Source organism: Pangasianodon hypophthalmus, chromosome 5 (genome assembly GCF_027358585.1).
Source record: "Pangasianodon hypophthalmus isolate fPanHyp1 chromosome 5, fPanHyp1.pri, whole genome shotgun sequence".
NCBI classification, from domain to species: Eukaryota; Metazoa; Chordata; class Actinopteri; order Siluriformes; family Pangasiidae; genus Pangasianodon; species Pangasianodon hypophthalmus.
Window position 1 is genome coordinate 20964980 of NC_069714.1, and position 25663 is coordinate 20990642.

Below are 25663 nucleotides of genomic sequence, written 5' to 3' on the forward strand. Positions count from 1 at the left end.
ATGAAGATAGAAGGACAAAGAGACAGAGTACCAAAAAAAATATTCAAAGTCATTCATTTTAAAAATCGTATTTTAAATAAGCAAAATCTTTAGGCTGTAGATTTGTATTTTGTTTGGAATGACAAAATCTCATTATAATGATGTTATTTCTGTAATGTCATCTACAAGCAGCTTCCACACTGAACGACGTGCGCCAAGATGTCTGAATTAGGTGAAAGATATTCAAAGCAACCCACAACTGAGACAGGACACAACTGAGTAGTTGAGGGATAAGGGTCTGGCTCGAGGACCCAGTAGTAGGGATTTGAACTCACAACCTAGCCCAACATAGCACAAAGCCATAATCACTTAGCCATATTTCCAAAAAAAAAAAAATAAATACATATATATATATATATATATATATATATATATATATATATATATATATATATATATATATATATATATAATTTTTTTTAAATCAAGAAACTTTCATTGTAAAATTACACCTTGTGTGCTGCAGATCTAAAAAAAAAAAAAAAACGCCATCAGCTCCAGACCATGTAGCACAGCAAAAAAAGATGAACTAATAGAATAGCTTCCATAGTGCAATAAAACTCAAACAGTTTTCTTGTTTAAATTCAAAGGATGAAATAAACTTGGGTGTGCACTTACAGACAAAAGGGTTCTTTCGGGGTTCTTTTGGGGTTGTTTGGGGTTCTAAAGGGGTTGCATTTAAAATCCTGTCTAAAAGGGAACTGTTCTTAAAGGGTTCCCCCAAAGGGCCAAATCCATAAACATGCTGAATGAAACTTTTTGTTCTACGACAGTAGAGTAGCTCTCATGGTGGGAGAAAGATGGGTGGGACAACCGAAAAACAAAACAAAACCAAAGTTTACTACAGCCATCACTCCAATACTTTTCAGACTTATCCAAGCTAATTTATTCCGTAATTTCAGACAGAAAAAAAAAAATTACTGCAAAGTGTAACAAAGCGACAGACTGAACACAGAGTAGAGAATGTTATAACGATTAATGACTCTCTGCACTCCCTGGCCTGTGTGATAGCAGAGGTGGTTGAGTGGTCTTTTTTTTTTTTTTTTTTTTTTTTTTTTTTACGACCGTTGCGAGCAGCAGACTGTTCTAAATTGCCGGCCTTTCTAAATAACTCGCTTTCTTTAATGGCTCTCCATGGCTGGTATTAAATCATACAGCCTCTTTACGGCACAGCGACTCTCACATTTAGCAGACTCTCTGAGCGCAGGCGCCACTGATGTATAACTAATTCATCACGCTATGTCAACATGCCTGCAAGTATCGCATCAGCAGGCTTTCAGCAATTCCAAAGCAAGGATTTCGCAGAGAGACAGGTGGGGAATTAATATGCAGTGAAAAACGCAGTACACCTCCTCACACCTGGGCAGCAGGTGAGGAAATTAGGGACGCTTTATTCATCGGAAGTGGCAAATCATTTGTCATGGGTCTTAAATTAATCTCAGTGCTGACAGCTGGGGAGAGTGAGCGTATGTGTGCGTGTGTAGGTGGAGTTATTTGTTGTTCTATAGTGCACCCCACTATTTGAGGTGGTCATAAATGGAGTGGTAGATCACGAGGTCAAGAGCAGCACATCAGTCATTCATGGGACTCACAGGCCACTCTGTGAGGGATGATGGAAAAGACGTGAGGTCAATAATATTGATGTGGTTATGTATTAAAGAGAGAGAGCAATGATGACTGTGGAAGTGTGCGCATATGGAGATGTATTAGTGGATGATGGGACCACGCAGGGCAGATCTGATTAGTCTTAGACATCAACACATGAGTAAACATGAGAAAACTCACATCATCCTCCAAATTTCTGGCAGTTATTAGGATAAAACCACGAACAGTATGTACATAAACGTAATTACACAATTAGCACTGCAGCTCTTTCTCCCTCACGCAGACGGTATTGCAAATAATTTACACCTGACACACAAATCTGTTACACAAAGACACGTCAGATCAGCATCTTTGTTGATTATTCCTAATATTCAGAGTAAAACTAACTGCATGTTCCTTACCATAGCTCTTAACTTTTTTTTAGCACTGTTTCTGCAGCACAAATTAAAATACTGTAGACATGAGACAAGAATTACATGAAAATGTGATGCCTATAAATGGCACAAACTGTAATTTCCTTTCGTGTTCAAGTTCATTTAGGAAATAGGTTTATTTGTTGAAATGCACAAATAATTGACCCATGTACGCGTGGGTGATACGAAAATACACGATATGAAAAATATCTTATATTTCTAAGTACTCCTGCCTCCTGAAACCACAAGCAAAACATCAGCTTTCAGTCTTACTCATTAATTATCCAGAGATAATTCCACTAAGCAGTTTTAGAGACAATCTTTAAAACATGATGCTCACTTCTGCTAATATTATTAAGAACTTGATTTGTAAGACACACTATGGCAGCCTCTGTCATCTGTTCTTACTTTTCAAGTCCTCTTGTCTTGACTCTCTACTTCAGAAAAACAACACTTCATTTCTGTGATTGTTACAAGTACTGAAAGCAAAATCACAGCTGATCTAGACCTTTGTCACATTTTGCATGACTCTGCTTGAAGAAATGCTCAGTCAATGGAAATGTTTAATAATGCTTATGAGAAGTAGTAAAAAAAAGCTCACGAGATACATAATTACACAAAACCTGGCAAGAGGACCAAGACTTGAAAATGTCTGAAGTTATATACGCCATACACAGTGTTTTACACGTGTCTTGTGATTTTCTACACAGAACAATCAATTTAACAACAACCCCAAAAGAATACTGGCATACTGTACTGCCTTTACATGGCATATTGCAACTGACACTATTACTATTACATAGAGAGGAAAAATAAATATAATACAGTAATACATAACAGGAACTTTATAATATATTATAAAAATAATAGAGTAATACTATATAATATAAAAATAATAGAGTAATACTCTTCCGGATACATCAGCTCACAGATGCCCATGATTGGCGAGTGTCACTGTGATTGACAGAGGACAGATAATATGGCACCCCTCCCAACCAGAGAGCACAGCCAGTTTTCATCCCTTGGCTCCAGGCCATGGATGGCTATGGTACTGTCGGGATTCAAACTCGCAATCTCCTGATAGTGTGAATGCTGCTGTTCTGGACTACTTGCGAGCACTTCATTAGTCAACAAGTACAACGTGTAGAGGCACTACAGCTCAAAAAAAGACATGCAGGGAGTAAGCTATAGTGTGTATGTATGTGCACGAATGAATACGTGTACGTATATATGTATGTGTAAATGTGTGTGTATGCACAGATGGAAAAATCTTAAGTTGTACGCCCAAACAATACGAGTGAAACTGTTAAAATAATCTTGAACACACTATAATACTCAACAAAGATGAGTTCATGAGTCTTACCAAATATAAATACTCTATTATATTTACCAATAATTCTACTTAAGAAGCACGGTGGATGTGTGAAAGCATCTTTAAGACGATTGCTACTACCAGACAACTATAGCTAAAAGTGTATGTGTGTGTGTGTGTTCCTCACCTGTCAGCCCCGTGTGGGTTTGGGCCTCTCGGTTTGTTGATCTTGGCGTAGAGGCCATCAAGCGGATCTTCAGTTGATGGATCTCGACTGTGATTGGTGGGGTGTGTGGCTCTCTGAGGCGATGGGCTGCGGGTCCCATATGGAGACTGAGACGGAGACGGGCGTCCTCTGAACGTGTTGATCCGGGCGTAGTTGGGGTCCACATCGTCATCCTCTACATCCGGAGGAACAAAGCGGTCTCGAGCCTGTCGATCTCTCAGCTCCTGGTGCTTCGCTTCAATCCTGGTAAACAGAGAAAACAGAGAGGGTTCAGATATAAACACAACCACAGGGTCGGCTTCTGTATGAAGGGTTCAGGAGATGTAATAATTAAGTGCATGTGGCTTTTGCTGGAGTTTACTCTTATTTTCAATCGTTTTGCTGTCCGAGATACCTCAGCTTGTTATTTTTCCTTGCCGACTGTATTTACAGCAATATGACTTGCAGGATAAATAGGGACATGATCAATACACTCAGATAAGAAGTGCAATGGCTTGCTTCTATTTATTTATTTATTTATTTATTTCCTCTCTCAAGCCAGAGAAGGCCAGGAACACAGAAAAATAGCTTCTGGGCCACGCTGGACCATATGGAAGAGAAGAGGAGGAAAACGTGCCTCTCTTGACTCACCATAAGCCTCAGAAAACACAACACAAAATAATGTGCAAATATCTCTCTTGATTTGACTAAATTAATTTATTTCTCATGTCTCTACTGGCAGGTTCCACACAACCAAGTGAGAGACCTCATAAGATTTCTGTTTATTTAATTCTACTTTCTTATTACAGTTTGATCACAGACTATTCTAACAGTTCATGATTCTCCCAAAATAGCAAACTGAAATATCACTATTCAATAATTCACCTCTCCACTGACTACTGTTATTCTCCTACCACAAATTCTGGAAGAGCTTTATACTTTTATTAATAACGACGACAATATCTTACAATATATAAAGTACCACTGCTCTCAAAAACACCAGTTTAAATGGGTGCATTCTTTAAGTTAGAATAACGGCATGTTCATCCAGCTAGAAGCTTTGGCTGTTAAATAAATCACTAAAATACAACAATGACAATACTGAAGCCCTGCGTGTGTGAGAAGGCAGGAAAACATATAGATGTTTAGAATGTGAATATTCACACATAATTATAGATCTTGGCATTTTATATGGATAAAGATGTAAAGACATTCCTCAGCTTTTTAGCTGAACTTCAGAAGTGAAAATTATATTACATAGTTTATTATTCTATATTTGTAGGGTCTCTGAAGGTATTCAAGGAAAATTGAACACTTTTACACTGATGATACAACAAATAAAAACACATCAGAATAACTCGCCCATTAGAAAAATGATCTATTTAAGTTTATTCCACAGCAAGAAAAATACAAAAACTACATCTTCTCTAGAATTCACACCACTCAAGTGTCTACAGTATAATTTATCATTGTTATTGTTACTTATTAATACAATGCATTTTAATGGCCACAAAACCCAGGAGAAGATGAAACTGTAGTTCAGTGTGTTAACATTCTGGGCATCACACGATTTTGAATGGGAAAAGTAAAGCTCTTTTTTTTTGTTTGGGGAGGATGGACATGACACAGTGGGCTACACACACTTAAAGTTTGGAATTTACTGGAGCCAATCGTTCAGATTTAAGTCTTTACCCAGGCATAAAGAATTTGCATAACACATTTACTTATGAGGGAATTTCATTTTAAATGCAGCTTGTCACTCTAGCTGGAATCGTGACTGCGTGTCTGAAACTTGCACAGAAAATAAATTACTGTCTGTCACTTTGTTGCTTGCTAGCGTGAATGAAAGGTAAACATAGCCTAATACCCTCAAATCCAAGACCATGTAAATTCTAATAGAAGACAATTAATTATTAAGGGCTTAAAGTAGTCAAATGTAATATAATGTAGAATTAAGACATTTACACTATGACCAGTGGTATGTTCAAGCCACTAGTATGTTTTAAGAAGATACAGGAAGATAAGAAGATTACAAACACTGCCATAATTTCCATGTTCAGATTAATATTAGACAGTAATGGTGTGAAGAGCAGTTGGAGGAAACAGCTAAGAGATCTAGCACAGGTGGTCTCACCTCTCCCTCTCTTCTTTCATCCTCTCCAACTCTTCCTCACTCAGCATTTCTGATGCATGCTTTGGTGTGCTCGTCTTGTTCTCACCTTTACTCTTCTCTTCCTTCTTCTTTCCAAACCTGAAAGAGAAACACAGAGAGAGAGAGAGAGAGAGAGAGAGAGAGTCAGACTGAGTAAAATCAGTGAATGATCACTGTTTGTAAATAGCATATATCCAGCCATGTACCCCTAGCAGCACTCTGTGTGTGTGTGTGTGTGTGTGTGTGTGTGTGTCTTTAGGGTTGGGTGTGTGGCAGTAAAGATGCTCAGTTAACATGTATCATCTCTGACTCGCTGAGCGCCCCATGCACCCGACTGAGTCTTTCCAGCTCACTGAGGTCATTTCTTACGTGTGCTCCTGTCACACTGCTTAACCACACACTCAGATGTAAGCGGAAAAACACCCTTGTTCTATAAAAACACACACATGCACAATACTGATCCCTATGCACATACGCAATATCATATCCTAATGATAGTTATGTGTCTTACACCTACATATAATATTCATTACAGAAATCATGCTCTCTCTCTCTGTGTGTGTGTGTGTGTGTGTGTCTGCGCACACTGGGGAGCACAGGGATCTTGCTTTCCTCATTAAAAAATAGACCTTTGCCTTTTTTTCCCCGATTGAATTTTAATGTTTAATTAAAATGCTAAATTAAAGTTTTAACAATCAGTTTTCTTGCTAATTTGTAAACATCATTAACTCTATCACAAAAAGGGAAAACATTAAATGTTATATGTATTAGGGGCTAGGAACCTTAATGTCTTGGCTCTGAGTAAGATTATAAACTTTTTTTATTTATACTTCCTATATTCTTATTTATTATTTTTTATTTCTATGCATTTTAACTGCTTTATTAGCAAACTAAATATGATACACAACATGTACAGTGAAAATGTCTTCAGGTGTCTTGACTAGATATTGTTCCCATCTATAATTACCTACATAAGTTTCTACTGAGATGAAAAGCAAAGAATAAAAAGGCCATTTAAAAAGGGATGAATAGAAAGCTTAGAACAGTAACACATGAGAGAAAAGAATAAATGTGCATGTACAAAGGTGTTAAAACAACACGGCCATAACTGTCCACTTACTTAATAACCAACTTAACTGACTTGTGCTTAATGGCCAAGCAAGTGTTACCATGCATAAATAAAGAGGGAAAGAACTCTGACTTGTATTCCATCAGCAAATGTCTTTATGTGGCAGATAAACAGAACTGTAGCACTATTTACAGAGCCTCTGAGAGCTGCAGTGCTGATTTACAGGGATTTCATTTCTGATCACAGCAGCAGAAAGGATTCTGAATCTCCACTAAGCTTCATGCAACATTAAAAAAGAGGGATTCGCTCCAGTCTGTGACTCTGGATCTGCCAAGCCGGGCCAGGACTTTCTCACCTGTCCCCTGACTCGACTCACCTCATCACAAAAGATGAGTCACTGTCGTCCGACTCTCTGCCTCCATATAGCCGACATTCACCCTGTTAATACCTGGCTGTTTAGTATGTCTTCAGTGTCAGAATTATATCTGGATATAGATCTACATAAAAATGTGGGTGTAAATGTGTCCAATATGAATTTAAAAAAGATTTAAATCTAAGGGCACTATACACACATACTCACACACTCATTCACATCTAGGGGCAATTTAGCATAGCCAATTAATGTACCGTTATGTTTTTAGAGGTAGAAGGAAACCAGAGAAGGCAGAGAAACCCACAACCCAGGGAACCTGGAGCTATGAGGTGGCAACCCATCTGCTGCTCCACCATAGTACCATAGAAAACATAATCTTCTTGACGGGTTGTTTTTCTGAAGTGTCTTGGGCAGACAGCTTTATTTACAAATAAATCATTGGAAAAATGACTCCCCACAAAAGCTTGTCCATGACTCTCCGTATTCTATGTTTAAGGAATTTAAACAGAGAAAAAAAGTTTATTTGTGCTTTACTAATTGGTAACCATCTTTTTAGAAAAGCTGGAAAGAAATGACAACGCAAACTTAGTTGTCAAGTGTTGGCTTGATTTACATACTACATGTGACAGAGTAATCAGATTTCAGTCTACTTGGAGAGGCATTATCTAAATACAATCCAGATACAAGCTGCTAAAAGAATCAGGTGAAAACTGAGTCATTATGTTGCCAAGGCACAGATGGGACGTGCCAATGGGAAAAGACTGCTTGCTCAACTTAAGGCTGAATGAAAGTACGAGGACATGTGAACAGATGATGGACAACATACACAACTGTGTGAGCAATGCTATGGCGGAGACGGACAGGATTCTTCTCTCAGGTGGAACAACGATACTGAAGTCACAAACAGAATCACGCAGACGGAAAGACATATTCACAGGTCATATGTCAGAGAGGAGGCCGACCTGAAGAGAAGACTCAGATGTAGATCACAGACAGCTCTGAGTGACCTACACAGGTGTTTCACACACACACACAGCCATCTTTTGTTCTACTGGTCCTGACTCATTTGCAGGACCATGCATTGTCAGAGAAATGGTACCATCATACAACATACTGTTCATGTCATAGCTGGATGAATGATAAGAACAGCATAGCTAAGACGTTATCTCACGTCTGTCTCATCCTAAAACGTTTACTGTTAAATTGTAATGCAAGTGTTATTGAGTTTGTATTATATGCTGTGTATTTGAAGCAAAGTATTAGGGGAATTCAAGAACTTCCCTCAGACTACCATTAAAAACACATTTTCAACTTTTCCTTTCTCAGTACAGGGAAAGGTCAAATTGTTGTCTGGTGTAATCAGAAATACGCTACAGATGTGGTTGAGATTAAGTTGAAAAATGCTGGAGCATTTCTTTAAATATGGGGTTTCATAAACCCTCATTCGCATACACACACACTGCCTCCTGTCATTTGTCCTCTGGCAGCCTATCTGTGTGATTCACACCACTCTCATAACTTAATTGCTACATTTATCTCATTAAACAGGAGCTATTTCATCGTGGTGTTTGGCATGCAACCACAGCACGCCCATTCAGCTTCCTAATTAAGACCAGCACATCTGTGGCCTGAATGCTAAACAACGTACTTCCAGCCTAAATCGAAAAACGACATGCAGATAGTGTGCATATCAATATACCTATCGATACAAGAGGGTGTAGGGCTGATTACAGAGTGCACACTTGCACACAAGGACATTGTCAAGGAGACAACACTGTGGACAGGAAATGTGAAGGCAAATACAAGCCCTGCTGTAATACGCTTTAAAAGGTTAATTTGCTTGACACATGTAAGTCAGTATCAATTGCTAAACAAAAATGTGTTACACACACCAACGTGCATGTTTGCTTTAATTACCAACGTGTGCAGTTGTGGAGACGTGTCAAGCCGTCTTTTCTTAAACAAGCTGGCTGACACTCCGCTGAGGGCCAAAGCGGCTGATATCAAAAATGGAGGCTGAGTAGAGTTGAGCAAATGGATAAATAAAGGTAATAATTATGCTGTCAGAGGAGGCCATGCTGCTGGCGTCAGAGCTTCAGAGGAAAAGCTTCAGACGCCATTACACATGCTGTCAGTTAACCAGAGACAGAGAGGGAGTAGCAGATATGGCAGTGTGTGTCACACAGGCACTTGCATGTGGATTTATAACCTCTTAATGATGACATTATGCATTATCACACTTCTCTGCCCATTCTTAGAGTTCTTTCAGAGAAGTGAAAGAAGACATGTCATTCCCACCCACCTTACTTCCACTGGTAGCAAACTAACAAACAAACTGCAAAATATATTTTAGCTGCATGTCTTCTGAGATATATCTCTATCAGCTTTGCACATTTGGATCCTGATGTTCCTGCCCATTCTTCTTGGCAAAACTGCTCAAGTTTTTTCCAGATTGAAGACAGACTTCAGTTCTGAAGCCTTGTCATAGATTCTCATGCAGATTCAGGTCTGGACTTTGAGCCATTCTACCAAATAAGATCCTTGGTGTTGAACCACTCCAGGGCAGCTTTGGCATTATTCGTAGTGTCGCTGTCCTGTTGGAAAGTGAACCTCTGCCCCAGTCTCATGTCTCTTGCATACTGCAACAGGTTTTCTTCTAGGATTTCCCTGTATTTTGCTCCATCCATCCTCATGCCTGATGAGTCTCCCAGTCTCTGCTGATGAAAGGCATCCACAAAACATTAGGATACCACCACCATACTTCACTTTGGGGATGGAGTTCTCAGAGTGATGAGCAGTGTTGGGTTTCTGTCAAACATAGCACATTACGACAAGTTCGATTTTGGCCTCATCAGACTAGTAAATCATTTTTCCACATGGGTCTGAGTCTTCAACATGATTTCATACAGCTTTTTTCAGTATTGGCATTCTTCTCACAAATTCTTCCATAAAGCTCAGCTTTGTTGAGTGTCCAAGTTATGGCTGTCCTGTGGACAGCTTTTACATCTCAGCTGTGGATCTCTCCAGCTTAGAAATAATGGTATGCCTCAAAAGTTGGGGATTTTTTTAATAACCAAACCCTGATTGATGTTTTTCCAGAACTTTGTCCCAAACATGTTTTGAGAGCTAAACTCTGGGAGCTTCTAGGGGCAGGACTATTTATATTGAAACACCCTAATTTAGATTGAGCAGTGTTTGTTAATATCATTTATCTCTCATTTCTGTGCATGTGTGTGCCATTTGGACTGAATTCCAACAGCTTCCCCAGTAGGCATACAGCGCACTACAAAGACATATAGAATCCCTATGCAGTGCACTTATACACAGAGTACAAAGCCTGAATACAGTCTTCATTCGAACAAAGCTAGCTCAACCTACAATAACCTACATCATGCTACATTAGTATGCTGGCATCATTCCTGGTCTGCCATTTATGCAAATTTGCCAATTAACTAGTCAAGTTGGGAAATTGTGAACAGAATTTCTGTTTGCAGTTTTAACACATGTTTAAAAAAAATGGTTTAGTAAAAACACATATTTTGCTTAAAAATATCAGTAGCCTTTTACACAATAACTAGTCTTTTGTTATTTAAACATGTGATTGCACCCTAAAGGGATCCTCTGTTTGTCTCCTTCGAGGAACCTTTAAAGGTTCTATGTGGTTCTCAGAAGGCTCCAGGTAGAAAGCTCTCACAATGCTAGGACCATTGACAATTAAAAAAACAATTGAGGAACGCTTTTTATTCATAATAATGAAAATAATAATTCATTTCATTTATATAGCACTTAACACACAAGGTTGCTCAATTCAGAGACAAAATAGATTTTTTTTTTAGTGTAGAATCTGTCATATTTCTTTCAGTAGTTGTCCTGTATAAGCTTACAATAAAACTCTTAGGAACATGCACTTGTTACAAGTGAATCTTGACCTTACAAACAGGACATATATGCTGAGTCAGCTGTGCACATGTTGCGGTGTGGAACTACGTGTCTACAGAGCACAGCTGGAGCACACTGGTTTAAACAGCTGTAATGGGTTGGCACTTTAGTCTGTAACAGTGACTAAGATACAAGTCAAGCATTTCTCACATTCATGTTCAACAGAGGCCCAAACTGGCCTAATTACCACACACAATCACTAATGCCTCCACACACTGTCATTTTCTAATCACAACTTCCCATTTCGAAAATATCGCCCTCTGCACTGTGGAGTTGCTCTGTTCTTCCAATATACTACATTTATAACACAGTAATATAAGTGTATTATTTAGATACACAAGGTATCACTCTAGGTATCACTTGCTCTCTGTGCATGTGCTTTAGGCAAATTCCAATCCTCAGAATCAATCTTTAATCTAAAGCACTAAAAAGGGAACAACTGTGGAATGAAAAATCCTAGCTAATTACTACTCACAGCTGCACACAGGATTAGATAGATGTACACCAGTTCACAGCATTATAAATAACTCTTTTCAACAATAATTATTAAAGTCCAAATAACAATAAAAATGCATACATAGAGAAACATCAAAATGGAGACCAAATTCAAGACCACAAAATTAGTCCACAAACAAACAGACTATCTGATATTTATGAGGGGAATTTGTCTAGATAGTGAAATCTAAACTTAAAGTGTATGTCTTTGTGTGTGTGTGTGTGTGTGTGTGTGTGTGTTGGGGAGGAGGAATGTTACAGGACACCTGCAGACCAGTGCAAAGCCTGACTGCTTTAATTAGCTCTCTCTGCAGCCTCTCCATATTCATTACACACTATTCCTGAGAATAGCATGCACATATTCCCTCAAAAACACACACATACACACAGGGGAAAAGAAAAAACATTCACAAAGGTCCACCGAAACACTTTCACACAGCACACACACACACGTCAAGAGAAGATTAAAAAAAAAGCAGCTTCCCAATATAGGTTTGTGACCATCTCTGTGTGAGAATGAGAAATATGTAAAGAAAGGAAATTAAATCTCTTTTAATTCCTGACTTTCCTTTTCATGTGCTTTCTCTGACAAGAGGAGTCCGATTACTGCAGGATTCAGAGCTCAAATGAGATTAGCCGCGGTCGCGGTGATGTCACGGCTCTGACCTTTGCGACTGTCCGTGGCTCCCGATGGGGCCTGAGCTGAAATAATGAGAGCCGTCTCCATAGCAGCTTAATAGGTGCCAGTTGGAGAAAGTAAATGAACCAATCAGGAAACAGAAAGACAAGTCAGGCTAGAAAAATACACTTTAGTGGCTTAACATTCCTGACACAACACACTGTTAATTCTCAATATCCGCAAAGGATATGAGGCCATTAAATGACGACAAAAGCTGAGCTACAAAATAATACTAATGATAAAAAAAAAATAAATAAAAAAAAAACAGCTTGGACACACATCAATGTAATGGGTAGACAATGGAGCGACATGGAACAATTCAGAGAGTCCTGATTGGCAGAGGGAAACATACTGAAGGAGTCGGGCTTGCTCAAACAGCCAATTAGCAGCTGAGCCTGATGAATTCATTAGCATGCTCTCCAGTTATTAGAGGAAACAGGCGAGTGAATGCTGAATATTCAACAGGAGAGCAAAGACAGAACAGCACTGCATGTTCCTCTGCTCATTAGCATAAAACACAGCCATTTCGAACAGACTCGCACACACAAGCCATCTGTGCTACAGAGAGGCCACACACACCTTTACTTCACATACACCTTCAAATAAATAAACAAGCTAGAATACAGTGAATGTAACAGGAAAGATATGTAAGAGTACTGATGAGGAGAGCTATATACTGGACCAAAATCCTTTAATAAGAACACAATGTACTATCTAGCATAATTATATATATATATATATATATATATATATATATATTATATATATATATATATTTACACACACACAGATATACACACTATCAAGCTTTAAATATGGATGCTGAATCTGAGGAAATGTAATTGAACGTAGTGATGCTAGGACACTGAAGAGACCAATTCTGACATTTTAATCTTATTCCCTTGGCATTATCAAAATAATTCCATCATTCTGTATTTAATTTATGATTATTAGAGCGGAGTTGTATTAGAGAAGAGTTGGCATGTGCGGAAGATAAGTTTTAATGAAAATCTTCAGTCCAAACCCAGAGAGCTGTCAGTTTGTCTTTCAGGCAGCTAGGCCACGGAGTACACCCACATACGCACACACACAGACACGCACACACAGTCTGTCACTGCTAGCTCTTTATCACTTCTGGCTTGGCTCTGGTTAAAACTTTCCTCTTTTTAAATCATCTACTGCCGGACTAGCGAGCTCGAGCCATTTCCCAACCTTAATCAGAGAAATTGCGAAACTGTGCTCAAATCAGCAGAAAAAAATGGGTTCTGTGCAGCCCACACCTCCATCACTCCCCTAGATCTGGCCATTATGAAAAGCAAAATGCCTGTAATTATGTCCCTCCATTTGGCTGGTTGGGGGGTTCGAGAGAGGGCTATGCGCCACTCTCCACGCCTGCAGGATAATGGTGATGAAAGCTGAGGGGAGCGGGCAGGGGTGGTACGCTTAATGGCACACTGGGTACATGATGCTGAGTGCTGACAGAGAGACAGACCTAGAGCTGCAGGGACATCTGTTCTGTGTCAAAGCCAGGCAGGAGGGCACAGGACCGTGGGCAGGGTGGGGAAGGAACCTGCTGGGCTCTGGGGTAGCCAGAGTTCAACTGATACACCACTTCTTCAAATCAGAGCTGAGTCATCGAGAGAGACTGGGGAGGAACTGGGGAATCCAAACAAACACAGAGAGACAGAGAGCGAGAGACAGAGAGAGAGAGAGAGAGAGAGAGAGAGAGAAATGGGGGGTAGAGATATTTAAGAAAAGAACATAGAAAAAAGACAGAATAAAATCTAACATGAATTGAGAAAGAAGGAATGAAAGTAAGAAACAAATGAAGATCAAAACAAGAAAAGAGACCAAGCAAGAACATGAAAGCTGCAGAAAGGTTCAGAGAGACTGATGGATAAAACAAAATGAAGAGACTGGACAAAAGAGAAAGAAAGGACATCAGAAAGTAAGAGGATGCCCTCTAATGAGTGCATACTAATGGATGAACTGAATTGGATTAGAGGACCAGGTGGACATCACTTCATGAAAAGGACTAAAGGAAGTTCCACACGTGTGCATCTCAAAGAGACAAAATGGCACAGATAAGAAAAGAGAAGTGGGAAAAAAAAAAAAAAAAAGAAAATCTGTGCTCCTAAGACTCACTCTCTCTCTCTCTCTCTCTCACACACACACACACACACACACACACACACACACACACACACACACACACACACACACACCTGCAGGGCTTTTGTCCAGCTGAGTGGCACTGGGTGGCCCAAGGGTGGGGTTACAGATACCAGGGGCCACTCTGGCTGAAACGTGTGTGTAGAGAAGAGGAGAGTGACATGAGGGAGTAAATCCACAAAAGGTCCCTTTCTCTTCTTTTCAGTGTCAGTGGGATCCGCCCTACATCACTGGATCTGTAATTATAATACAATGAGCTGCGCTATTAGGGAGACCATCATTAAAGCTAATAACGACACGCTGACAATGTTAAGCTAACATTGCCCTAATAATCACTGTAACACTGATCAAATACAATACATTTAAGAAAGAAAAGTGGTTTTTTTTAACATTTAAAGTGAGGACAATGCAAAATGCCAGGCATTAACAGTTTTCTTGACAAATGTGACTCAAATCACAGAATAATTTGCAGTAATTTCCGGTAATTTTACACTTTAATAAAAGACAGTATACTTCTGACAGTGAACACAATTAAACGGACCGCTCACATTCATACACACACAGTCCCCCAGGGTATGGGACAGCAAAACAACAAAGGCCCTCCAGAGTCTGGGCTCCTGACCTGGATTTCACACTCACACTCACACACAAGTATGCACAAAAGCACACACACCAATCATTAACATCTGCAGCTCTTCAGTGAGCTTGTGCAGGACGGCGTCTTAATTAGTTAGTGCTCTATTCTCATGTGACTATTAACATGCCAACCCCAACCCCAGACCTAAGGGCTTTTCCTAGCAACAAAACGACTCTCACATGCAAATGTGGCTTCCTGTCAGTCTGAGTGCTTTCAACAGAATGTGTATGTGTGATGTGTTTCAGTCGGACGACTGTATAGAATCGAGTCGGGTTCCTTTTATTGTCCTATACCCTCAGGTAGGATCAAACAGAATTACTGATGATGCTTTCTCGTATGGATGGATCTGAGGCGGGACAGGTAAGTGCACCTTCATCTGGACAGATCAAAAGCAAGCGGACTTAAAGCCGAGCATGCGGGCTGCAAAGGAGGGAGTCACTAGCCTCTCAAAAATATCCAAACTCCCCCTAAACATCAGAGATTTTCTACTGAAAAGATGTAAACCCATTTATATCCAGCACAAGAATTACTAGCTTGGAATATGGTTTGAGCTTGCAAAACTTAATTTCAGCAATGATCTTCCAATCTTACTTTGCAGTTCACAGTTTGGTTCATACCAAGTAACTGGCTATTCAAGTTGTTGCCATGGTGATAAGATGACGAGACCCTGACCCCCTAATGTCACCATTTCTTGATTCCTCACCAAAAAAAAAAAAAAAACAGTTTTCTCAGCAGAGAACTGGCTCTTTTGTGTGAAACCTGCAGAACGGTTTCACATTAGGTAGCTGATATTGATAGAATTGGGGCTAAACTAGAACAGAGGAAGGATGCCAATCCTTGGACTGGTGCTATGATCACATCCATGAGGCTCTGATGGAAGTCTATAAAACTAACCACTTCTGGAAGCATTCGCCTGTCTTTACTCTTTATCTTAACCCCCCATTCCTGTTCGTCTCTCTCTATTATAAGTTAGCTGAGAGGTGCTTAACCTCCCCGAGAGATCTTGGGTTAGATTGGCTTTGAGCATGTGAGTAGAGTAATGGCAGAGGAAGCCAATCAATAGCTCTCTGCCTGATGATGGTCATTCAAGTCGTAATTGCGTAGGGTGCCTTTTCCTCCAATGGAACATAACTGCTTCCTTTTCATCTCACAGCCTTCAGAAGACCATGCCATTACGGGCTTTGTCCAGCCTCTAATGGCTCTCATGTCTGTGTTCTATCTGACAGGTGGCCACTGAGAAAGCTAAACATTATACAAAGTAGACCACCATGCATAGGCTTTTCTTCAGTAAAACAAGAGCAGAAAGAGGTGATGGCCTATGATCTTGAGATAAATAATGAGTCACACAACAGGACTTTGGAGAGATTGGTGTGTAATCTGGGGCAGGCCGGTTCATTTTCAAAGGTGAGAAAAAGTGCCATGTGGCGTTAGCAGTGTTCCAGCTGTACCGGCCATCTCAGTGACAACCTCCTGGCCGTTTGACGCCACACCTCCCACTGCTGCCGTGCCAGCCGCATCACTTGCATACATTAGCAGCTTTGAGTGGCGCTGACGAGCTAAAGCCTCATCACACCTCGTCAAGCAAACAGCCTGCTAATTACGTATAGAGACACTGTCCCGGGTGGCTCTGAGAGACAACTGCACATTAAAATGAATGTTAGAGAGGTTGGCATTGCTAAAGCGCATTAACAAGATGCTGTCCTTCTGCTTTGGCAATCAGGTCCAGGCCTGAAAGCTTATAAGTGCAAGATTATCAGAGCATGGATGGACAGAACGATGGAGAGAGAGTGAGAAAGAAAACAGAAGGACTAGAAGAACCCCTAGTCTGTATCATGCAGAAAGTGGTGTGGAGCAGAAGGACAGGGCTGGATGGACAACGCAACAGACTGCCGAGCAGAACGCCTTTCCTCTGCCTGAGTCTCTGGATCCTGCTTTTGTTCACCACCAGACTTTCTGGCAAAGTCTGGAAGAACTTTTCCTGTGTCCACCATTCTCTTTGTTCCAACTTGACCTCATAGAACCTTGGAGAACATTTGTGGATTTGCTGTGCTCCATTTGTTTTTCAAGATGGAGCCGTATGTTGACAAATTTTATTTGTATCTAAGCCCTACAATGAAGCCTGCAAACCAAACAGTTAGAATTCAGGCTCACGGGAGTTATTGCTCATAAATGAAAAGTGCTCTAGTGATTGCATGGGTGACAGGGAAAAAAAAAAAAAAGCTGAGATTGGTTTATTAATTCATAAACATTCCCGTACACATCTTGAAATGATTTTTTTTCTTGCCAGCCTTTGACACTTGACTGACATAGCATATTGGGATAGCCTCTGTAAATGAGAGAACGGTTTGAGGAATACGTCCAGATTGAGGAGGAAATCTATAATTCATTTGGTTGTGACTGTCTTCTGACTTACTGTGAAATGCAAACAGACTCGGGGCAGCTTAGAGGAAGAAAAAAGCTCACGCAAATTCCCCAGTTAAAAAGTGCACCCTTGTGATATATGCTGAACTGTGGATTTTAGTTTTCCTCTGAAAGATAGAAGTGCATTGCTGCTCTAAGCAAAGAAATCCATTAGTAAACATAAGCTTAGTCTAGAACCAATGTGAAAGATGGGCCAAAATCTATTGAGTATATTCACTACTAGGTGGAGACTGGCTTTTTCAAGAGATTTCTGCAGTTTAGCTCATGGTCACTGACAAGCTCATACCAGACCATTATACCAAATATGGAGGGAAAGCCTACGAGGCATAGGGTATAATCATACTTATGCACAGAGCTCCACTAATCTGTCCTGTTCATTAGCACACTGCGCACATTGTTAACATTAGCCACACAGGCCTGTAATAGCACAAATTACACTGTCATCCTCCAGCGTAATCATCATCCTCCACTCCAAAGACATTAGAGCAAAGCAAGGCCTGGAAACTAATAGACGAGCAGGTGGGTAATGACACACAAATAGGCTGAGGATAAAACAGAAAACGAACTCAACCTACATACTTCCTTGATTTATAACCATTCGTCCTTCTGCAAATGATCTTATCAAAGTTCTGCTTTGTTAATCACGACTATAAATCAGCGATGGCAGAAAACACAGCTTTACTAAATTAGATTATTAGGGTCAGTTCATCATGTATCTGCTGACCATGTTCCTTTCCAACATTTTCATTTATTCATCCAGAAACATCTCTTAATTAAATACTACTATGCATCTCTTATTATCTTCAGATCAGTTCAGAGAAAATAAACTACCACATTTTAATAATCTGCATCTACTCTGACCTGTAGAGATACAGCAGCCAAAACAAGCAATGCTATTCTCTCTACTCCGATGAAATACAAAGGAGTAGGTTAGTGCTTTGCCGTCAACACATAACGGGCCTGGACGTGACCTAAAAGATGCACCTGTCAGCTCTTATTTCCAAAGCAGCAACATGCTGAGGAAAACTTTATCCTGTTCTAACCCAAGAAAAGATCAGAGTTACACCCATACAAAAATACTTGTGACGGGTGAATGTGTAAATACGTGACAGGATTCTCTATCCAAATAGATTTCCAAACACTTACATTCTGTCTCTCAAACTTTTTGTTTCCACCTGCAAGATGGTGGCACTCATTCTGGAGCCCAACATTTTTGCATGTGTCCAGTGTAAAAGAGTGTAAAAGAGTGTAAAAAATCTTTTTGGTTCCAGCACCAAAGTGCCTCTGGGCAGGAAACAAGGAATGGTGACGCTGGCGGTGTCATTACGTTGCCATGGCAATCTCAAGTAATTTTTACAACAGCCATTAAAAAGGGATCAGTATCGAGTATTTTTATTTTAATTCCAATATTAGATACTGCATTTCTGAACCAGTATTCCTATGAGGAAAATCTTGTTAGCATAATCAGCACACGGAGAGTACCTGAAACTATGCTTTGTCAGCTAAAGCAGTGGTCAGATTGAATGGTTAAACGGCAATAAAATTCACCTGGTGGAAAAGTCGAATCACTGAAGAGTACATTATGAAATGATAATCATCTCCTCCACTTTGATTACTGAAGTAAAATGAATTGCTATTAGAAACAAATATGTATCTTTAATGTCCCACATCCTTTCCCCTTCAAGTTAATTAGCTTTTCCACCAGGTAAATTTTATTGGAGTTCAGAAAGCAGGAAAGCGTAGTTTTCACATAGTTCCCATGTTTGCACCACTAAGAAAACTCTACAGTTATTATTCTTAAGATTACATAATAATTTGGCTCTCAATTTTTTTGGAAACACAGACGAGTCTACATAAAGGATCAGTGGTTTCCTGGAAGAGCAGCAGCATGTCAATGTTTCACTTCCACAGTCAGAATGATGAATTGTGTCACTAATGGGAATTAACACTTCTTATCATTAAATATTATCACTGACTCTCAATCTTAGTGTTGCAATATTGTAATCTGTACAACACAAGACCTCTAGTGAGTGACATATCATGGTTTGGTGTGTTAGCTGTACTGTCAGATACATGCTGTCAGGGACAAAGAGTCTCTAGAGCCTGTCGCTGTGATTTTCTCCTGCTTTTAGAGCCACAAATTATACTGAAAGGCAACTTCTACACACAATGTGTATTTTAGTTCAGAGCATGGGAGTGGAACTGTCATTCACAAAACACACATAAGGACAGCATATGGTAAAGGGGAAGCTAAATCTACCTCTGTCAGTAGAGGAACTGATGTCTTCAGATCTCAACGGTGAGCCAACAGAGGCCGTACTCTCTCATTTTCCACACACAGGCTATTTCAGTAAGTGCTCCAGCCAAGACTAGTATAGCTAAAGCACAAATCAGTGACTGCACCACCCATAAACACAAAAAACGGTTAGGAAACTCTCTCTGCTGCTTCTGACAGCAAGACCTGCATGTTTAATAAAACTACATGTAGTGTACACTATTTGATATTTAGATATGTGGTGGAAAAACAGACCAGAATGCAACATGTAAAACTGTATCTGTCTTTATATTTGTTTAAATAAAATCATGAAAGTAATCCCCATTTTACCCACCTCTGCTTGACATGTTTTACATTAAACTCGGGACTGAGATGGTCGTCTCCTTTGAACGTGAGGCGATGATCTAGCGACTTGCCTCGACTTTTCAGTACCAATTTTATTCACATACATTCTCGCTCTTTGCTGTTTTTTTTTTTTTTTTTTTTCCTGAAACTCAGCCTACCAGCACTCTTCTTTTTCAATCCAATGGCCAACAATAGCATTTTTTGCTGTTCATATGAGTCATAGTATGAGTGGAGCGGAGCAGCAGCAATTTCCTCTCTCTGCTCAAACCGTTCTATAATCACTCCCACTCCACTCCAGCTTTTCTATTTTCCGCTCCTCGCTCACTCCCCACTCAAAGCGTTCTCTAATCACACCGCTCACATACTCAAACTTACTGATAGTAGTTTTAATTAACAATTTCTGATCATTTTCACACTGTCTTTGTGAAATTACTTAGCAAGCTCCATGCTTGTAAACAAATGTATAATCAAATTGAATAATGGGCTGTTTTTAGGAGCACGTGTTATACTGAAGCGATATTGGACAGATCTCTGAGCGAGAAAGAACACTGAAGCTCCAAAAAGCCGCTTCTCACGCCGGGCAAAATCACACCACTCCACTCCTCGCTCTGTTCACTCACATACTCTGACATGAGCTTGTTTTTCACTCTGTGGTTCAAATACATGCACACACACTTACAGAGAGAGAGAGACAGAGAGAGAGACAGAGAGAGAGAGATAACTAACATAATTTTAAATGCAAAGGGATATTGTGTTGCTGTATGGTGTGTATCACAACAATGACAAGCACAAATATTTCAGAAACAGATTAGAAACACAAAAAGGGCAAAGATAAGATGAAACATACACAAAATAGTCACTCAGCTCAGTAATTCTTCTGACTACGAACAATGAGAGAAAGACATAAGACTGTCCATCTCACTGTCTTCTCATAAACACAGACAGAGTGAAAATCTCCAGACGCCAGGAACCTTTCCCAGGCTTTATATCACAAAGTCACCCATCATGACAAGACACATATACTGTAAATACACAGTACTGGAATATACAGTACATATACTATAAAAGCTTATCTTTGGCAGATAAACAGAGACAGAGTGTGAAGAACAAGGGATAAAGGGACTGACAGGTAAGCTGGTGTTCCCATATTTAGTTCCAAATCAAAAGATCGCTCTTTCCACGCTGCAGTCGAGGCTGAGCCAGGTCTGTGATTGTTAGAACTCGGAAACCGGCCTGAGCAAGCCCGCGCCTCATCTCCTCTCGTTAATGTAATCAAAGGCAGGAACGGCCCGATAATGAAAAGTAGAATAAGATGGAACAAGAGGCTCGGCACAGAGGTGCTATTCAGACATGCGGGAGAGCGGGGAGGCCGAATCAAGCCGTCGTCGCCGTCCTTTCAGAAGCCAGACGCAATCACGTATTCATGGATTTCCCCATTCAGCGAATAATCTTAATCAGGACATTGTATCTTGGAAATCAAAGAAGCTATGATTGAACTTCCATCAAAAGAGTGGCTTTCAGGGATTTATATGGAGATCTAGAATGGAAAGCTCACTAATCCGGCCAAGGCGAGTCAGTTTCTGTATGCCAGGCTTCAATCTAAAGGCATCAGCCACCCGCAACCTGCCTGTGATACTGTTACCATGGAGAGCTCTGGACTGAGAAGGCCACAACCTTTAAAGGATAAACCTATCTCCACAGATCACTATCTGCTCTTTTAAAGGTGAGCTTGGCGTCAGTGGTGGCAGCTCTCTCTAAGATGCTGACCAGTTTTAGCATGGCCAAGGTTTCCATTTTTGATCATCTCAAATTTGGACAGAGTTGTGTCATTCTAAAATCTTCCAGGACAATCTCATGGGGAAGAACATGCTCCTGTCTGTAAGCGTACACTGTTTATGCAGTAGGTGTTGGCTAATAGAAGCCAGATACAGCAGCTGTCTCCTGCACATCAAAAGTGCTGAGGAGAACAAACACAAGAGTACAGACAGGAGGAAACACTTAAACAATGAGTAGGAGGAGGGAGTCATGTAGCTGGGTAAGGGTGCTGCTCCATCACTGTCGGCCTCTGAAAGGGAATATATAAGCAGCACCATCTGTGACTGTGCCTCTTCTCTCCTTTTAGGGACTATTAGCAGAGTCACTAAAGGGCAGACATGCCAGCCTTCAGTCACACACATGCACAAACACACACGCGCGCACACACATATACAGCCACACAGCCACACACATGCAGCCACACAGCCACACACACACACACACACACAAGCCAAGTTTAGAAGAAAAGTGTCAGGTAGAGTACTATTGGAACCACATCCTGTTTCTTTAAGGTCATTTTCACAGTAGCATTTTTTGAGACTCTGGGTCATTTGCCAGACAGTTCACTATGTTTCACTAAGTGTGAAAGCTGTTTTTGAGACCAGTGGTGGCCCAGAAAACCGAACCCGGGTCCTCTTGAAAACAGTGGTCTGGGGCAAGCTCCTACACTTGATCTTATCCAAAAGGCCAAACCGTGATGCGGTCTCTGCTCTCTCCACTGCATGCCGAGTAATATGATTGGTTTAAATTGTCATGCTGCTTCCTGTTTCAAGTTGGGTGAAAGAGTTATGTTCAATGGATGACAATGAAAGTCTTAAAAATCCAAATTTTCATAGGACTGGATTGTCTCATGCCAGCCTGCATGGCTAAAAATCTTCTTATGTAAGAACGCCTCCTCGTTTGCAGGTATTCCTTCAGGAGGACATGCTGCACATCGAAAAAGTGCTGTTCTTCGCAACTTGAGTTTTGGTATCAAATAAAAAACAATGAAAAACAGTGAATATACTACCTACCATTCTGGAAACCTTTGTGTACAAAAGTGACATATGGAAGTGCATAATGGAGCTGTGGTTCGAGAGGAAAACATCTACGTGAAAGCAACCCTCCAATTATGAGCCACACCCCCGAACAAGCCCAGAATCAGTCCAGAGAGCGGACTCGAGTATTTGGACCAAGCATGAAAACACCCTAAATGTACGTTCATCTAAATGAATAGAGCTCCTAGCAAAAAAAAATCTTAAACATTCACTGTTAGCTTAGTAAGTTCATGCATTGAGCCCATGCTTTTTTCCTAACCCTGATGTCTCTCTCCTATAAATACTATACTTTCATGATAAACATCAAAAGCGTCATCCAGTGCCCTGCTCCCTCAGGTCTAAACCTGCCTGCCTCATCGCCAATCATCTCACCTCTCAACACACAGCTCACAGTAGCAGTAAATGTGTTGAGATGAGATTCTGAGAGACTGATTTGAGGTGTTTGTGTCTGTGCACCTGCGTATGTGTGTGTGCATTGGAGGGGTGTGATATCTGAGTCTGACTGATATTACACTCTATCTTGATAGTGCAAAGTATAAAGATAACTTCTCAGTGCACAGACATCTTAAACACAGAAAATCCAACAGCTCAATTATTGCCACTTGTAAGCAGTGCCTTAAAATGAATAAAAACAATTATCTTAAAATGCAGAACATTAAAATATTAGCACCCCTCCTGACCTGCAAGTAAACATATAGTTAGCACTTGGACAAAAAAGCAGACACATCTGTCGATCTCTTTGGAGCCATTAAGAGTTTCTGGAAACTAAAACCAAATTACAATTCATTTTTATTTTGTAGAATCAGTATTCCTGTGTTTCCTGCAGGTAACGTAGTAACTGTCTCATGTCACAGTTAAGCATCGGTGCAAAAACAAAAAGGCCTTCACTTTATTTACAGTCAACATAATATGTAAAACCAATCTCTAGGCATGTATTGAGATTCAGGAAGTCAGCAAGGTAAACAAACTAGTTAATCATGTTAGCAAGAGTCTATTAAAACAGAAATTAAATCTGGCTACAATGGCAGAGAACAGAAAAGCTGATTAAAAAAATGGTGAATTACACTTTTCTTTCATTGCAGGTCTTTCTAGTGTCTGGTCACTTATTTTTTTGTCTGAATTCATATCCATTTAACATTTTCTTTTACATTTAATATTGTGGAATGTGTGGACTTCTAGTTAGTCCACACTCTCACTTACGCTATAGCTTTTCTTTTTTTCTCTCAAATGTGAACTTATTGTTACTACAGGAATGATAACATTGGAACAAGCACATTAATACAGTCATGTGAATTACTTTACAGCCTGCACTGCTTACCAGAGCTCTGGGTACACTAAATTAATCAAACACCTTCTGACCAACCAGAACTGAGAATTTAACAGCTTTATCGTATAAGGCTCTGTAATGCACGATGTTCACACTGTGATCTATTTAAAAAATGTTTTCTTAGCAATATGTTGTTGAATGTACTGAAGGTCTCAATCTAAAATGTTTAGTAGAAGTACCACTGTAAAAATGTTAACCATCTGGGACTCAACTGCATTAATGGGACACTCATATATTTGTGCCTTTTAAATGTGAAGAAAGAAAAGGAGGCAATGAATAGCTGTAATTACGCACAATCACATCTGATTGGCTTTGATTATTTAATATTTCACTTGTGATAAATTGTGGTGGAGCTGTTGAGATAAAGGGCCCTATCATAAGACATAATCTGGAGTCATTTAAAGTTGCGCTGGTTCACAGAGACTTGATCTGTTTGGAGTTATAGCTTCGATACAGACCTCACTACACTGAGATCACTATCTACATAATAAGACTGGCTTTGCAATAAAGGTTAAAGTAGGCTGTGCGTTGCATGCTTAGAATGGCGCAGTATGACGTAAAGATTTTGTGTGTGTGTGTGTGTGTGTGTGTGTGCATGTGTGACTTTAGCACAGCATCAAAATGGGAGATATTTGGCAGGCCTTTCAGATTCCCCATCTGTCTGCAGGATGTAAAACATCCTAACGGGCCCCATTCACCACCTGGGGCAAAACCTTTTCTCTGTAGTACGTACACGTACACGTACACACACACACACACACACACACACACACACACGTCTGTCTTACTATCATTGTAAAGACCTTCCAGTGACATAAGTATTAATACAGCTAATTAATGTGATGCTACAGCTAAATTCAACCCTAACCTTAACCTCAGTAACCAAAAGACACACACACACACACACACACGAAAATACAGAAACATGTCAGCTAATTCAAAGAAAGCATACACTAGTAAACACATAGAGTGGCACATTTTCCTGAGTATGCATGCCTAGCCTACAATTATATTAATTTATTTTTTTCCCCTTCAATGGTCAACTATCATAATAGTGATTATCATCATATCAGTCCACCCGAATATGTGTGTGTACAACGGTCCACTGTGCAATACATACAAAGCACAATGTATGAACAATCAAGGACCTACATGCAAGCAGGCAAGTGTGTTTCTATACACAGCAATATTAAAAACAGCCTAAACATCTGTCCTGCAGATCTGGTACTGACTGAGAGTCTACAGTTTCTCATATATTTCACATGGTAGGTGGAAATCCAGTGCCATTTTCAGACCTATTAAACATTTAGCTTGCCATAAACCAGTTATTTTTAACAGGTGCAAGATGTGATG

At 40.0% G+C, this 25663-nt stretch overlaps 1 protein-coding gene across 6 annotated transcripts in view; it reads right to left on the bottom strand.

Annotated features, from left to right (window-relative positions):
- The window catches only part of pard3bb (par-3 family cell polarity regulator beta b), a 273499-nt gene that overhangs the window by 44410 nt on the left and 203426 nt on the right, over positions 1 to 25663 (bottom strand). For all 6 annotated transcript variants that reach the window (XM_053234427.1, XM_034304641.2, XM_026912654.3 and 3 more), the window contains 2 exons: positions 5709 to 5825; positions 3557 to 3838 (listed from right to left, as the gene is read on the bottom strand). In XM_053234427.1, coding sequence (XP_053090402.1) covers positions 3557 to 3838; positions 5709 to 5825 — 399 coding nt within the window. The remainder of the gene's footprint in view (positions 1 to 3556; positions 3839 to 5708; positions 5826 to 25663) is intronic.